The sequence below is a fragment of the Chiloscyllium plagiosum genome, chromosome 19 (genome assembly GCF_004010195.1).
Source record: "Chiloscyllium plagiosum isolate BGI_BamShark_2017 chromosome 19, ASM401019v2, whole genome shotgun sequence".
Lineage (NCBI taxonomy): Eukaryota > Metazoa > Chordata > Chondrichthyes > Orectolobiformes > Hemiscylliidae > Chiloscyllium > Chiloscyllium plagiosum.
In genome coordinates this window covers 14,965,049-14,982,984 of record NC_057728.1, presented here as the reverse complement: position 1 = coordinate 14,982,984, position 17,936 = coordinate 14,965,049, and the positions used below count along the sequence as shown (strand labels likewise).

The window sequence follows — 17,936 nt, the reverse complement described above, 5'->3', positions numbered from 1 at the left end:
TTGATCTGCAGCTCCCTTTACGCCCACCCCCAGTCCCGATACATTGACTTCACCTCCTGATGCTGCCTGGCTTGCTGTGTTCTTCCAGCAGAAAGTGAGGTCTGCAGATGCTGGAGATCAAAGTTGAAACTTTATTGCTGGAACAGCACAGCAGGTCAGGCAGCATCCAGGGAACAGGAGATTCGACGTTTCGGGCACAGGCCCTTCTTCAGGAAGAAGGGCCTGTGCCCGAAACGTCGAATCTCCTGTTCCCTGGATGCTGCCTGACCTGCTGTGCTGTTCCAGCAATAAAGTTTCAACTGTGTTCTTCCAGCCTCTTGCCTGTCTATCTTAGATTTGAGTATTTGCAGATTTTTTGTCTCTAAAGTAAGATGATTTGGCCAAGCTATGTTATGTAAGGAATACTCACTAAGTTAATAAGAATATTTGAAGCAATAAAGACGTTTTAAACAGGGTTTAATGTAATTTAAAGAATGCTTGCCAAAGTGGTAAGAGAATTGGAGAAAAAAAAATCACTTTACTTTGGCTCAGTAACACAATGTAAAGTTTCAATTACTTCAACTAATCATTCATCACTAAATATGGAAGAACATATCCTACTGCAGCAGTAAATGTTCACTGCTCACTATCAGTCTCACTGATTTTCATGCTATTGACAATTTTCTATATCACCTGCCTACAGTAATTATACATTAAGTTATGTTGGGCAGTTAAATTTCATCTGTTGCTAACAGATTTTACCTGCAAACATCCAAGTAACTTTATATCATTGTAAATTGACATTTTAATTTTAGCTGTTGCGGATATGAACATAAATCTCGCGGGGGGGGGAGGCAATTACCAGAAAGACAGTGCTGCAAACAATAAATGCTGCAGATCAGACAGCATCCGTGGAGAGAGAGCAAGCTAATGTTTCAAGTCTGGATGACTCTTCACCAGAGCTAAAGTTCAGAAAGACAATGCATCTGTTAACACAATTACATCAATTATAATGTGTCATGTGGATAACTAATTTAATTTACTAAATAAGTCAATCTACTCACCATTTGTATTCTTAATTTGAAATGTTTTACTTAAATAGGAGTTTCACATTGACTTTGGACCACTCTCATATCATTATCATAATTAGTTTAAATGTAAGTTCATTTAACTTCTGTCAAAAAAAATCAGTGGTTTCTATAAATTGCTACAGGTTGGAGTGCTCAGTTTATTTGCCTTATTTAGGTTTTCAATTTGTTATCTCATTCTCTTGTTTACTAATGGAGCAAGATGTGACTTCAGACTATTACTTACATGGCAGACCTAAATTAATTTCAAACAAATACATTTCATTTATATATGTTCTTTATTTTTATCCTCCATCGTCTCCCTACTTTCATGTATCCAAACTGTCATTCAAAAGGTTCTATACCCTGTGAGCATTTTTATGGCTGTTCTTACTTCTGCTCTTTCATAGCTTGAAAACTGTAGTGCTTAAGCGATTTGTATGGTGTCTCCCCAAGCCAGTGTTCCTCAGGCTTTCGAGAAACATAGTGTACCACACATATTTGGTCAGTCTGAGTTTTAAAGGTCCAGTACACGGATATTATAATCAACTTCATCATACTGTGAAGGGTAAAATCTGGAAAATAGGTCATGTATATTTGATTCAGGTAATGAAAATGATAATTAAAGGAGATAAATCAAATTCAGCTCAATGGATGAACCTAATCAGTCTGGGGGATTGTTAGAGCTTGTCCTTTTGGATCATCGAAGCGATCATTAGTTGTCAGCTGCATGATCATATGGATGCCATAGATAAGGATGCACAAAAGGACCAGAGATGTCACCATGGCCATCCAGATTGCATGAGTGAAGAATGAGGTACAGTCAACAGCATAAGAAAATAGGTTATTCTTCACATTGAAACCCTGAATCTGTAGAAGAAAAGAAATTATCATAAAACAACAAAATTTGAAATACAGGTTACTATTTTAGTCAAGAGCTTGCATTAACTTCTATACAAAGCAATGCAATAAATCTTGTAATATGTTGACTTGGCTGGAGTTCTGCACTGCGAGAGGTGCCAATTTTCCAATGGTAACTAAATTCTGCAGAAGACAGAGATAGAGTGGTAATACCACTGGACAGCAGCCCAGACTGTGCTCTGGAGACATGTAGCTGATGCTGGTGGAACTTAAACTGTAGCTGGTGGAACTTAAACTCCATGAAATTAAAAGCTAATCTTGGCATAAAACTATTATCAATTGTTGTAAAAATTCAACTGGTTCATTGATATCATTTAAGGAAGATTATCTGCCATCCTTACTTGGTATGGCCTATATCAATGTGGTTGGCTTTTAGGTGCCCTCTGCAACATAGCAAGCCTTTCAGTTCAAGTATAATTGGAGATGGGTAACAATCACTCTTATGCTGTCTTCTGCAGATTTCGGATCCCATTGATAAAATGACACCTCTCACAGTGCAGAACTCAAGCTAACTCAACATATTACGAGATTTATTGCATTGCCATATCCCACAAAAGAATTAGGCTCTGTTGTTCTTTTAAGTTGACATCCAGTGTGACCTTGTTATTTGCAAATTAGTTTTCCCATAACCAGTGCTATCTGGCTACATTTCAAGAAGTACTTTCTTAAATGTGAAGGTTTTGGACATCCCAAGTTTGTGCAATGTAGCTCATGCTAAGGAGCTACATCTTCAATTCTTCTTAATCAGCAGATCCAACGGCAAATGGATGCCATTGAAATGTAGCTCACTTGCACACTAGATTGCAGATTCTACTATTTCCTACTCCACATGAGGCAAAGGATAGCAGATTCTGTTCACAACTTGTGAGTTGTGAACAGTGCTGGAAATGTGTTGCTGGAAAAGCGCAGCAGGTCAGGCAGCATCCAGGAACAGGAGAATCGAAGTTGTGAACAGTACCAATCTTGCATGAGCAGTTACAGGAAGCAGCATTACTGCCTCTTGTATTGACGATACTGTAATGCATCACTTTTCAGAAGACCTCATTTTCATTTTCTCTGATAAGAAAGCGCAAACTTCAAAACCGGAAGTGACCGTGTGCTGGCTAGTGATGTAACCTGGACTGTATTGGCTTCTCATAACAGTTAAAATTAGTATGACTTTTAAGGCAACTCACCCAAAACTATTGTGAATGAAAATTTTAGCTTTTATTTAGTTGAACATTATAAGGTTTGGGAGAAAGCAAACATTTTTGAATTTCTCATACCTGCCATTAAATCAACAATTGTGCTTCTTAATAATAAAGAGTTCCATGGATGAATTTATTCATTGTCACCTAGTTACCTGAAATTCAGAAATGGTGATAGTCCAAGCTTCAGCTGCCTTGTTAGCAGGGATGAATGTCACACCGTCAAGCCAGCTGGTTCCTACAAGTTGACAGTGAAAGGAATACTCCTGTGGTGCTGAGATACCAGACACATTAAACGCTGCGACATGGAGCTCATCCTGCACAATTTCAACAAAATCCAGTTTGAACCAGTTTCGAGCTGATCCAGTGTAGAACTTGTTCCTCATTAAAAACCTTTGAAGGAAATCAAAACATCCAAACCATTTTGCACACCATGGTAATGCTTGGTAAATGAATTGTTCAAAAGAATTTAGTTTTCCTATAATGTGGCAGAAAAACTACCATGCCAATGGATCAGATTAACAATGTTCATGAGTTGTTAGGCCCTTGTGACAAATTTGCTTCAAATGACAATGAAAACAGTGAATAAATTAATTTATAAAAAATTAGTTATAGGTGAGGACTGGACGAGACAGTGATAGCAGCCAATGAAGTTCAGAGAGGCCCACATTCATTGATACATCATGCTGTGACATTGAATAGTGATAATATGAAGTAAAAGTGTATATATAAAGGAAAAAAATGTATGAACCTAAAATTGTGAAGAAATTATGTTTGAACGTCTTGTTACCAATATTACCTACCCACTAATCCCATTGCACTTAAATATAATGTATAGTCTTGATGATCGTCAATAAGTAACATAGAGCATCCAAACTTGTTTCCCGTTAATTTCTTACATCAGAACCTTCAATGTCCACATTAATAATGGAGAATGCCCTTGTAACATTTTTAACTTACCAATTGCTGCAACTATCAGATTTCATAATTCATATGTTTTTTGAAAAAAGCAGCTTTTAGTTGATGAACTGAATTGATATGTAGATAAATGCAAAATACTAACTTTGTCAGACATCACATATTACAGGTCTACATTGCACTTGGAGGAACAGTTAGTGAGGAGAAAAGAGGCTGCAAGTTTTCCCCAACTTGAGGCTACAGGGAGAAATCTACAGTAACAGTTACAATGAACAGCAGATAGCCCGAGAACGTATTGGGAAAAGCAATTCATGTCTGTTCAAAGCCAAGACAAGGAACAAAATGGCTGTTAGGAACTGTAGGCATGTCCATGAGTTTTAAAATCACTGAGCATGTATGAAGTGAGGCCAAATTTGAATTGTGAAGTCCTTAGGAATGAGGTTTTGATGTTAAGTTGGAGGGTTGTTTGGCCAAAAGCTAATAGAAGGATCTCCATGAAGTTTTATACCTCAGAAAATATATGAAACATTGCGAAGAAATCAAAGTGTGACAAGTTTTTTTTGATCCCAGCAGGATAAGTAGACGGACCCTTAATAATGTATAAGAGAACTCTCGTGTGAAATTAAGAAGTAAGGAAGGAACTAGGTTTAAGTACAGCACTGACAAACTGTGGTGTTACATTAGTGCTTGCTTTGTTAACTAGTTTTATATAAGTAAAATTAGTTTTGTTTAAAACAGATGTAACTACATATTTGTCAGGAGCCAGCTGCTATTTAAGGCCTTTATCAGTTCAATTTGAAAGCTGTTACCATATTAAATAGATTTAGAAAAACTTTTGATTGCATAAAAGCAAATCTCTGCCACTAAATCAGAAATGGCATGAAAATTACCTGATCTCCAGAGTATTAACATGGATGAGTGGAATTTTTTGAAGTGAATACTTGAGCGATAATCTAAAGTAAGATATATAACATAAGGTCGCTTTATCAAAATAAGCCTTAAACCTGAAGTCAGAAATCTAAACTTAAATTTGAAAGCACGAGATAAATATAACTTGGATCACATTGGAATATTAATGTCCAATGAAAGCAGAAAGTTGTATGATTAGAATAAAAATATGACTGACAAATAATATAACCTCCTACAGTACCTACAGAAACACGTCCAGACTGACACCTCACTGCAGGTTGGAAGTGTGCACCGCAGGTGCTTGAGATTAGAGTGAATCTGGAAAAGCACAGCAGGTGGATGGAGGTGGGGGCAAAGGTGATAGGTCAGAGAGGAGGGTAGAACAGATAGGTGGGAAGGAAGATTGACAGGTGGGACAGGTCATGAGGACGGTGCTAAACTGGAAGGTTGGAACTGGGGTAAGGTGGTGGGAGGGGAAATGAGGAAACTGGTGAAGTCCACATTGATGCCATGGGGTTGAAGAGTCCCGAGGCAGAAGGTGAGGCTTTCTTCATCCAGGCGTCGAGTGGTGAGGGAGTGGCGATGGAGGAGGCCCAGGACCTGCATGTTCTCCGCAGAGTGGAGGGGGAGTTGAAATGGTCAGCCACGGGGCAGTGGGATTGATAGGTGCGGGTGTCCCGGAGATGTAGTCTAAAGCACTCTGCAAGAAGGTGTCTGGTCTCCTCTGAAGCACTCTGTGAGAAGGCACCCGGTCTCCTGGCACATTCCCCTGCCACTGCAGGAATTGCAAAACCTCCGCCCATACCTCCTCTCCTCACCCTCCATCCAAAGCCCGAAAAGAGCCTTCCACATCCATCAAATTTTCACCTGCACTTCCATACATTTATTGTATCCATTACTCCCGATGTGGTCTCCTCTACATTGGGGAGACCGGACGCCTTCTCACAGAGTGCTTCAGAGACATGCAGGACACCCACACCTATCAACCCCACTGCCCCATGGCCGAACATCCCCCTCCCACTCTGCTGAGGACATGCAGGTCCGAGGCCTCCTCCATCGCCACTCCCTCATCACCCGTTGTCTTGAGGAAGAACACCTCATCTTCCTCCTTGGGCCCGTTCCCCCAACCTGACACCACATTGCAGCCCTAAAACAGTACAGAAATGTCATAGGCAACAGTACACCATGCCCTTAGAAAATAAGCATTCCTATACATTTAGAAAATGATAAAGTTAGCAAAGTAAAGCTCACAGTCATTGTGATGTTAAGGGACAAATTCAGAGTAAAACGTAACTCAGATGCCAGATATTTATTTCTTGCATATTGCCAGCTTCCGAAAGAGATAACATTCTCTTGCATTGTCACACACATTTATGCTGTTCTAGTCCCACTGTTTGTTATAGGGAAGCTTGCACCTACAAAATAATCATCTCTCTGCAGGATATCATGGAGCTGTACTGTACTTCCAAACTTATCAAGTTAAATGGGGCAGTTTTCCAGTTCATTGCAGGATAACTTTCAGGATCATCAGTGACCCTTTAAATTCTGCTGAGATCCATGCATCAACTCTTCAATTTGTAATACCCCCAGTATGTGCTCTGTGCATTGGAAGGTCAAATCTATAGAGAGCTAGCCTGAACGTTACCTCTAAAATAAGGGTCTGAGGAGCTGGGATGAAGATGCTCCTGGAGCAAAGGGGATTAAGGGGAGATCTGATAATATGGATAAAGTAATATGGATAAAATATGGGCGGCAGGGTGGCACAGTGGTTAGCACTGCTGCCTCACAGCGCCAGAGACCCGGGTTCAATTCCCGACTCAGGCGACTGACTGTGTGGAGTTTGCACGTTCTCCCCGTGTCTGCGTGGGTTTCCTCCGGGTGCTCCGGTTTCCTCCCACAATCCAAAAAAATGTGCGGGTCAGGTGAATTGGCCATGCTAAATTGCCCGTAGTGTTAGGTTAAAGGGGTAAATGTAGGGGTATGGGTGGGTTGCGCTTCGGCGGGTCGGTGTGGACTTGTTGGGCCGAAGGGCCTGTTTCCACACTGTAAGTAATCTAATCTAATCTAATTAATGTTCTTCCAATTAGCTCATAGAACCACAGAGAAAGCACAGACTTAAGGCTTTGTGCAAGAGATACAAGTTTACTGTTATGGACCAGATCAGATCACCTCAAATTATAATAAGAAGGTAGCCTAGACCCTGACGACTTCTCATTTTAAAGGTAAGTGTGAAGTGCTATGTTCCAGATGCAATTACATTGGTCAAACTATGCAACCTAAAGCAAAAAACAATTTAGTCAAGCACTGTAGTTAAAATACAACAAAAGAAAGAGGAACTTGGAATAACTTAACTCTATTGGAAAATATATCAGAATAATAGATTATTTTAATACTGAACAATAACTGTTCCAATATAGTAACATTTCATAAACACAACATGCAAATTCAGAAAAACAGAAATTGTTGCACATGCAACTCCAGCAGCCTAGGATGAAAAACGTCCAGAGAAAACTAAGAGAGAGAGAGAGAGAGAGTGAGTAGCAGCCAGGAGAGATTCCTGATAAAGGTCTTATGTGCGAAACATCAACTCTCCTGCTCCTCAGATACTGCCTGACCTGCTGTGATTTTTGCAGCACCAGACTCTAGACTCTGATCTCCAGCATCTGCAGTCCTCACTTTCTCCTAGGAGAGATTCATTGCTTTCCAATCTTGTTGAGACCCCAGCAAAGCAGCTGAAAGTTAAATCTAAAATCCTTGGTTCTATGGGAGCTTGACCACACCCATTCAGACTGCTTCTATTGTTCGAACCTTTAAAAAAAACACCCACAGTTTAAAACATTGCTTCTCTTCTCATAGATTGTTTGGCACCTGTCCCCTTATCTCTCTCTAAAAGAAACCAGGACAAACACATCTCTTAAAATCACAGCATCATCACAGTAATGATAAGGAAAAACATTTCTTACACAATGAGTGGTGATAAACTGATGATATCTACCCAGACGGTTGTGGTAGCTGAGGTGATCAACAATTTGAAAATGAATTTGGATAGGAACTCAAATGAAATGTATTTGCATGGCTATGGGGATAGAGTGGGTAAATGGGACTGACTGTATTACACCCAGAGAACTGGTATAGACATGAACGGCCAATTTGCATCCTTCTGTGTCCTAATGCATCCACTCTAGAATATGAGGCCCAAGTATATGGGAAAAGAATACTTTAGAATTATAACCAAATTATAATCAGCAAAATGAAGTGAACAAGATAGCAGGATGGACTCATACCCATACTCTCAACACCTCATAAACTTGGACAAACTCATACCCATGCTGGTAAAAGTGCGATTCAGACAGTTGTTACCAGGTATTCAGGAATATGACCTCACATTGCAAATTGTTTAATGAGGTGGGAGAAAATCAGCTGCTCAGCCAAAAGGAAGTGGTGTCTGTCTTTATTATTTCTTCAACTTACGTGGTATTAGTGGTTGAACACATAGAGTTTGTGGAGTCCACTGAATTGGATATGAAAGTTTTATTGGTCAAGTCAATCAATGATCCATTGGCTGTTAATTGCAGTCCGGTTGCATGGAATAGAATGCATGTATTTGTACCATTTGTTACATTCAGGGGTGGGTACAGCACAGAGCTAGTTGAATCCATGGTCATTAATCGCCGTCCAGTTTGAACAACTTCATTGCTAGCCTTTCTGATAACCTGAAACAATAAAGAGAGAATGGCTGGTGAAGCAATTTGCTGACAAACAATGGCAATATTAACAATGAATCACTCCCTTACTTACCATTTAGATCCCTATTACAGCTAAATAAACCATCATTGCCATGGTACATAGGCTTGCTTCAGTGTCCATGTGTTGAATTTTGTAGGCCCTCTGCTGGTCTATCTGAAGATGAGGGGCACATAAAATAAAGCACGTGGCCAGTCTCTTGCCTTTTTGTCTACCATACACTGTCCCTTGTTGAACAGCAGACAGGTAAGGCAGCATGTCCACACTAAGGCCTAATGAGAGCTCTGAAGGAGAGAATTAATGGTCATTTAAAGACCTCATTTTCTCTCAGCTGCAATTCTTTGGTCTGCGAGGATGGGTAGAGACTGGCAAACATCCCAGCATCTTTTAAAGCACAGGCTTTTGGCAGGCAAGACAGCCCAGTACTCCTTCTGCGAGTGGGGGAGGGCTACCATCTGTGCTCCTTGAAACAAATCCTAATATTATACTCTTCCATGTATCCCTCTGCCAGCATCTAAAATCCTCTGCCACTTCTTCTCACTGTCCAGATGGGAACTATTAAATGAAATATACTTTCTTGTTATATTCTTTAAGAGTCAACCACATTGCTGAGGGTCTAGAGTCACGTGTGGGTTTTTCGGCCAATTAACAATGGATTTATAGTCATCACTAGACTCTTAATTCCAGATGTTTTTATTTTGAATTCAAACTTCACCATCTGCCATGGTGGGATTCAAACCTAAGTCCCCAAAGCATTACCTGGCTCTGTGGATTAATAGTCAGACCAATAATACCACTCAGATATCACCTCCCCATACTGATCAGAATCATTTTGTAATCCTCAAGATGGAAGATGACTACAATTTGCATGTTAATTTCCAATTACATTCTCTTTCACTCTGGGTGAGGTGTGCAGGGAGCTCTAAAGTCCCCAGATTTATTTCAGAACCTACATTAAATCACACAGTGGGGACATCTTGTCCTTAAGGTCCTGCTTTGATTCATTAAACACTGTCTCCAGCCTAATATTTCAGCAAAGCAGTTGGATATTTCTAGTTGACGTGATGTTGACAGAATGTATCCGCATGTTAGTGTGCATGTATGTATGTTCTTGTGTCCCTGTGCCTGTGACTGTGTGTGCTTATGTGTCTGTGTGCCAAATAATGCATTTCCCAGTAAACTTTGTCCCTTTTGCACCATTTCTGTTCGCAACAATCTTAATCTTGTCGATTCTAAATTAAGACTCACAACATGTCAGGAATACTTTCTATCTACCCCAGTCTTCCTCTTTGTAAGTTTACCAAAGTATTTGCTGCTCCTAAGTATCATCCTGGTGCCAAAGAAAAATCATGCAGCGTGCCTCAAAGACTACTGCCTGGTGCCTCTGACATCCATAATTATGAAGTGCTTCGAGAGGTTGGTCATGGCTGACATCAATCCAGTCTCCCAGACTGCCTTGATCCCTTGCAATTTGCCCACCGGCACAGCAGTCTCCCAATCACCCAGCTGTCAGTACCAACTCTGTCCTGAACCATTTTTGAGAAGATCAGGTCAGAGACAGGACATGCTGCAAGCAGGGGGTGGCAAGCTCATGTAATTGAGGGACCGATTCAGGAAGGTTCCAGAATCGCGGCTTCATCCCATTGGGATCTACCCTCCTCAAACCCCCCATAGTCAGAATGAATGCAATCTTAAAGGATCCCACAGAGAGTAAAGATTGGAAGAAAATTAAGATTAGATTAGATTACTTTAGATTACTTTACAGTGTGGAAACAGGCCCTTCGGCCCAACAAGTCCACACCGACCCGCCGAAGCGCAACCCACCCATACCCCTACATTTACCCCTTATCTAACACTACGGGCAATTTAGCATGGCCAATTCACCTGACCCTGCACATCTTTGGACTGTGGGAGGAAACCGGAGCACCCGGAGGAAACCCACGCAGACACGGGGAGAATGTGCAAACTCCACACAGTCAGTCGCCTGAGGGGGGGGTTTATACAATTTTTGCTTAGATGGTTTTGAGACATTAATCATCTAATATTGCTTGAAAATAAAATGAGATAGCAAATTCAAACTATTTATGTAACAAAACATATAAACCATTAATGGCCAATGGGCTGATGCTATATATGGAGGAATTTACAATCATACATAAGAGTTTAGAAGTTTTGTTCTTATGCTATTACTCACCACATTGGATCTCAAAGCTGTATAAATGCCAGTAAATGGTAATCCTTTTTTCCTCAAAGTATTGGTTACCATCCCAATCACTTTATCTAGAAATTGAACTGAAATGATTTATGATACCCAGGACACATATTTAAAAACAAAAATAGGGCAGACAACTCTAATGTGATTGAAACACATTGACTTTCCCAAAATGATGAGACTGAATACTGCTGGCATCTGAATGAATGCTCAGCTGATATAAGACATCGGATAAGATATAAGAATGTTCACTTGAGAATATTTGCACAGTAAGTTTGCTAAATACAATCAATTCAGGGTCACCACTTCGAACTCATGCATATATCAAACTATTATATTTTGCATATGTTTTGAATCATAAAACTCTTACAGTGCAAACAGGGGTCATTCAGCCCATCAAGTCTGTACCAACTCTCTGAAGAGCAGCTCACCTGGACCCACTCTATTCCCTGTGCTCCAAAATTTACTAACAGACCTACCTTGCACATCCCTGGATGATTTAGCATGGCCAATCCACTGTGGGAGGAAACTCACATAGACAGGGAGAATGTGCAAAATCCATTTAGACAGTCACCCAAGGTGGAATCAAACCCAGGTCCCTGGTGCTGTGAGGCAGCCTGCCATCCAGTGTAAGTATTAAGTGAGAAGAACAGCAATTGTTTTACCCTTATGTACAAATCAGTTATCTATTCTGAAACAACATATTTTAAAATCAATCCCGCTAAAGGTTATAGAACTTGTGCAGATGGGGGTGGAGCGGCATGAGTAGGAGAAGGAAGGAAGTGATGAAAAGTAGTGTTTAAATCTTGTCTGAAGTTCTCAGAGATCTATTGAAATAGCTGTTGTCTGGAAAGTCTCAGCTCAAGGATGAAATGGGGTTGGAAATAAACTTTTCATTTAATTTTATCTTTTACTATTTTTGGAGGAGATCAGTGGTATCTGCAGTTGGAAGACGTGTGTGTGGCGGGAGGCACAAGCAATGTTGACAAAGAAACTTTGTCCTCTTTGCCTAAAGGTTTCACTGAAGTTCACTTCCAGAATGTAGACCTGGAACAAAGATGAACTCACTACTTTAGGAACACATTGCTTTGTTCACTCAAGCGTACCTATATCTCAACGCATACATACAGCGGAAAGGGGAAAGTCGGTGCAGGTCTACATCATTCTTGAGCAGCCCACCTTGTTCTGGAACATTTCCAAAAATGCAACGTAATATTAAGCTGTGGGATGCTATTTGAAACAAATTTCAACTTGTGCTGCAAGCTTTATCAGATTTCTGAATTACAAAAAAAAACCACAATTATAAGGTGACAAGAGGAATAGCAATGCTAATTTTGTGGTAAATCATAAATAAATGTTGCAATGTGGCAGGGAATAGTTCACCTAATTATCTTCAGACTATACTGTGCCAACAATTTTCATTGTAAAGTACACAATGTCTTCATAAGTAGTTCGTAACTTATACTGACTTAAACGCATGTTAACATTTATATTTTTTGGTGTGCGAGGACATTTGAAATTTTTTTCATTCATTCATTGGATGAGGACATCACTGGCTAGGCCAGCATTTATTGCCCATGCCTAATTGCCCAGAGGGCAATTAAGAGTTAATCACATTGCAGTAGGTCTGAAGTCACATTTAGTCCAGACCAGTTTTGGATAGCAGTTTCCTTCCCTAAAGGACATTGGTGAACTAGACGTGTTTTTCTGACAATCGACAATGGATCCATGATCTTTATTAGTTTGCCCATACTATTTCTCATCTATATATTGCCCTCAGCTGCATCACATGAAAACACAGCATTAGGTTTCATATGTACATTGAAGACACCATCTCTATCTCATTAGCTCCACTCTCAACTCCTCACTGCAGCTAAATTATCAAACTGATTGTCTAACAGAAAATTCCCTCAGTTATATATTGGAAAGACTGAAGCCGTTGTATTTGGTCTCTGTTCCAAACTCTATTTCAGTGTTCCGAAGTTCATCTCTCTTTCTCTCTCTCTCTCTCTCTCTCACACACACACTCTCTCTCTCTCTCTCTCTCTCTCTTTCTCTGTCTAGCCACCATCTGTGATGGAACCAATCTGCTCACAACCTTGATGTCACATTTGAATTTAAGATGAGCTTCTGACTAATATTTGCATGCCATGACGAAGACTGTGTCTTTCCACCTATATAACCTGAACTAACATTACCTTATGTCTCAGTTGCTGACAAATCCTCAATAATTCTTTTGCTTGACACTGGACTCTACCAGTCTACTCCTGGCTGATCTCCCACATTCCATGCCCCAAAAACTTGAGGTCATCCAAAACACTACTGCCCCTGGTTTACCTATCACCTCTATGCTTGTGGAGAGGCTGAATAGGCTGGTGCTGTTTTCCCTGGAGTGTTGGAGGCTGAGGGGGGACCGTATAGAAGTTTATAAAATTATGAGATGCATGAATAGGATAAATAGTCAAAGTCTTTTCCCTGGGGTAGGGGAGTCCAGAACTAGAGGGCATAGGTTTAGGGTGAGCAGGGAAAGATATAAAAGGGAACTAAGGGGCAACTTTTTCACGCAGAGGGTGGTGCATGTGTGGAATGAGCTGCCAGAGGAAGTGGTGGAGGCTGGTACAATTACAGCATTTAAGAGGCACCTGGATGGGTATATGAATAGTAATGGTTTAAAGGAATATGGGCCAAGTGCTGGCAAATGGGACTAGATTAATTTAGGATATCTGGTCGGCATGGACAAGTTGAACCGAAGGATCTGTTTTCATGGTGTACATCTCTATGACTCCATGACATGAAAAATTCTCCTTTTTGTTTTCAAAACCCTTCCCAGCTCTGTAATCTCCTCCAGCCCTAGTACCTGCCAAGACAGCAGAGTCCTCTAATTCTGGCCTCCTGTGAATCCCCAATTTTGATGCCTCTATTGTTGGTAGTTGCACACTCAGTTGTCTTGGCACTAAGCTCTGGAATATTCTCCCTACACCTCTTTGCATCTCCTTTCCTGCTTTAGGGCACGCTTCAAAACCTATCTATTTGACCAAAATGTTGGCCATCTGACCTAATATTACTTTAGTCCATATTTTGTTTTTTACTGCTCGTATGAGTTGCTGGGACATTTTATCACATTAAAGGTGCTATATAAATATCTATTTCCACTGCTGTCATCACCTTTAATTAGATGTAAACAATGACAAGTGTAGACTCTTTAGCAAACTGAGCACATGACCCCTAGAAATAAAAGAAAGGAATTCCAAATGACCTGCTTTTGTAATCTATTCTAAATGAGCCATATCTCAAGGATTTAATATCTTCAGCAATTATTACTCATCAATATTCATATAAAACACTCTTATTATCTGTCACCATCATCTCAATTATTACCCTGGCTTGTTACCTGCTGCTGGCAAAATCCCACTCCTTCTAGTGTTAATTTAGTAACTATTATATCCTGCAGACTGCTTAAGTACATCTATCAAAACTCACTAAGTAGACAAATAAATGGAAATTCAGTCATTAACATATGTAAGACAAGAGAAGGTAGCAAAATTAGAATCAATCATACCATTATCCATTAGTGTCTGTGCCAATTTTGAATCAGTTGAGCTGTTCATTAAGATGGAAACACTTGTTAATATAAATGTGCTAGAGTAATAATTATTAATGCAATTGCTCAGCACAATTCAATACTTGCACACTTTGAGGTTTATATTTCAAAATTCATTCATGGCTGATGAACTGGGTCAGCGCCACTCACAAAGAGTTTTGCTGTACTCTTCGAAGGTTAGTCCGAACTCATTCTGTGTTAGTCCACACCTTTCACCCAGCTGTTACCTGAAACTCCAAGTCGTTGTTAACATGTAACATTGCCACACCCCAGTAAACCACTTTGACAGGCAGGGCAAACCAGTTGAGGATGACCAATGGATCTGCAACATCAGTGACCTAGAGATTTATCTATCCTAGTATGAGAGGATCAAGACTGGCCAACTGAGCAGGTGAAAGCAGTCTATGATTCAATGGTCTTCATGCTAGTGCAGGACCATGTTGTGAAATGCCTAAAGCATGGTAGGACAAAGAAGATGTCCTGATCACCTGGTGCATCAAGATCTATATCCAGCAATTTTTGTGACTGGACCAATACAAATTAGTTTGAGAAAGTGAGACTGGCAAGGCACAGCTCTCCCTCACTATAATCCAATACAGAGCAGAGAAGCCATGTTCATCTTTGCTCCATTATCTGAATTCCATCCTTTGATGCTCCAAATCTTTTAATGGTGAGTGAGCAATGTTGAAACAAACTTGGAGTCTCAAGGAGCTGGAACTGGTGAACCTGCCCACTGGTGGCTCAGGCCAGAACGTCATATCTCACTGTCGAAAACAGAAGCAGACGTCAGCAGCTCAATGTGTGACTGTGCAACCCCTTTGCCAATGAGGAAGGTGCTGGAAAGTGTGCCCAAAACATTGTTCTGTTTCACCCACTCTTGCCAACATGTTCACAACTGGCCTGGAACCCATTAATGTGGCTTTACATCAGTCTCAAACAAACAGTGATTACCATTGGTACATGGATGATTGGCAACAGCCAACAGATTTGAGAGAAGAAATGGAAATAGAAAATGTTACAGTAACTCAGCAGGTCTGTCAGCACCTGTGGAGAGAGAGAATTGAAGTTAATATTTCAAGTCCACTATGACTCTTCTTCAGAGACTTGAGGAAAGTATTGTTCTTGCTGGTAGAAAGTTAGCTCAGTAAAATATCCAGATATTCACCCTCACTGAGATTCATCTACTGGAAGAGAGTGACCTCAAGGAAATCAGTGCAGTTTACACATTCCTTTGGAATGACTGTAGAAAAGAGGAATGGTATAAAGCTGGTGCTGGCTTCACTGTCGTGATTCAGTATTCAGTCAATTAACTTTACCAAGGATGCTAATGGTCATCTCATGCTGCTTCATTGCACCATTGTAGCAGGCTCAGGACAGAATGTTAGCATGAGGGCGAGGTGGTTTATTTAAATGGCAAGCAACTGGGAAGTCAAGACCATTTTTATGGACCAAGTGGAGATGTTATCCCAAGCAGTCATGCAGTTTGCGTCCATGTGCCCAAAGATAAAGGTGCCCAAATTGTGATCAGTGAATATAGTGGATTAGATTGTATTAAGTCCAAGTAACTTGTTGCTTCACCTAAGAGTTGTGGTTGGACCCTTGGACAGTGAAGAGTGAGGAGGTGAAAGGGCAAGTGATATACCTGCCGTGATTACATGCCAAAGTGCCAATGGGGGAGGGAGGGCGCATTAGGAGTGATGGAGGAGTGTGCTGTGGTGTTGCAGAGGGAATGGTGTCTGCAGAATGCTAACAGTAGAGGGGAGGCAAGAGCTAAATAAGCCTCGCTTCAGCGGCTTGGGCACATGCACAGGATAGAAGGTGGCTGCTTCTCCAAGAACGTGTATACAGGAAGGCAGCCTATGCCAAAATACCAGCAAGCTATCCAAAACTCCAATTCAAGGATACTGTCAAAAGAGAAATAGAACTGTCAACATCAATCCCGACAAGTGGGAAGCTTGAGTTGACAATCCATGAGAATTGCAAATCCAGCTCTGGGCATGAGCATGCTATCCCTAGTTCACCAGTACAATGAAATGTGGTTTCAGAAGCTTCAAAGCAGATGGCAGCCCACAAACAACATGCTCGTAGAGATTTTCCTACAACTCTGACAAAGGCGAAGGTCCTCTGTGTGGCACTTGTGGGAGACTCTGCTCAGCTAGAATCTCTTTTTCAGACATCAATAGACATGCTGCAGATAACCTAATCAAAAGACTTAAATGATACATTCTCTGTTCTTCCCCATGAAGATAGAATTTCACAAGATTATACTTGTAAGATTCATCATAGGTTTTTTTGCCCTTCTTTTCAAGGTCACATTTATATGTTCGTGGACAAACAGCTCTGAATCAAATACCAAATGAATTAACTTTATCATCATCTACTTTATCATCAGGTTTATAATCACATTTGATGCATTAGAATTTAGTGATGTGATTCTACAATTAACACTTTGACACACTGGATATAGGTTTGCTCGCTGAGCTGGAAGTTTCATTTTCAGATGTTTCGTCACTATGTTCGGTAACATCTTCAGTGAGCCTCTGGATGAAGCACTGGTGGTGTCACCCGCTTTCTATTCACATGTTTGAGTTTCCTAGGGTTAGTGATGGCATATCCTGTGTTGACATCATTTCCTATGGTGATGTCACTTTCTGCGTTTTTTCTCAGGGGGTGGTAAATAGGATCCAAGTCAATGTGTTTGTTGATAGAGTTCCGGTTGGAATGCCATGCTTCTAGGAATTCTTGTGTGTGTCTCTGTTTGGTTTATCCTAAGATGGATGTGTTGTCCCAGTTGAAATGGTGTCCTTCCTTATCCATATGTATCGATCGAATGAGAGTGTGTCATGTCGTTTTGTAGCTAGTTGATGTTCATGTATCCTGGTAGCTAGTTTCCTGCCTGTTTGTCCAATGTAGTGTTTGTTACAGTTCTTGCAAGGTATTTTGTAAATGACATTGGTTTTGCTTGTTGTCTGTATTGGGTCTTTCACGTTCATTAGCTGCTATTTTAGTGTGTTGGTGGGTTTCTGGGCTACCATGATGCCAAGAGGTCTGAGTAGTCTGACAGACATTTCCAAAATATCTTTGGTGTAGGGGAGAGTTCTAGGGTTGCTGGACATGTTTTGTCTGCTTGTTTGGGTTTGTTGCTGAGAAATCAGCGGACTGTGTTCATTGGGTACCCATTCTTTTTGAATACACTATACAGGTGATTTTCCTCTGCTCTGCGTAGTTCCTCTGTGCTGCAGTGTGTGGTGGCTCATTGAAATAATGTTCTAATTCAGCTTCATTTGTGGATTTTGGGATAATTGCTTCCCAACATCAAAGACTTCTCAGAAATGACTGCCAGACTACTCAGACCCCATGGTATCATGGTAGTCCAGCAACCCACCAACACACTAAAA

General features: G+C 40.6%; 1 protein-coding gene across 2 annotated transcripts in view; it reads right to left on the bottom strand.

Moving 5' to 3' along the window:
• Positions 1 to 289: 289 nt before the first annotated feature.
• Positions 290 to 17,936, bottom strand: part of LOC122559372 (V-type proton ATPase subunit S1-like) — a 46,980-nt gene continuing 29,333 nt past the window's right edge. The window contains exons 5-10 of one of the 2 annotated variants that reach the window (XM_043708821.1): positions 14,497 to 14,537; positions 10,920 to 11,017; positions 8,453 to 8,694; positions 4,963 to 5,025; positions 3,310 to 3,547; positions 290 to 1,916 (exon numbers count right to left, since the gene is read on the bottom strand). In XM_043708821.1, the coding sequence (XP_043564756.1) occupies positions 1,707 to 1,916; positions 3,310 to 3,547; positions 4,963 to 5,025; positions 8,453 to 8,694; positions 10,920 to 11,017; positions 14,497 to 14,537 (892 nt within the window). In that variant the 3' untranslated portion in view covers positions 290 to 1,706. The remainder of the gene's footprint in view (positions 1,917 to 3,309; positions 3,548 to 4,962; positions 5,026 to 8,452; positions 8,695 to 10,919; positions 11,018 to 14,496; positions 14,538 to 17,936) is intronic. The other variant, XM_043708822.1, reaches the window with a different exon arrangement.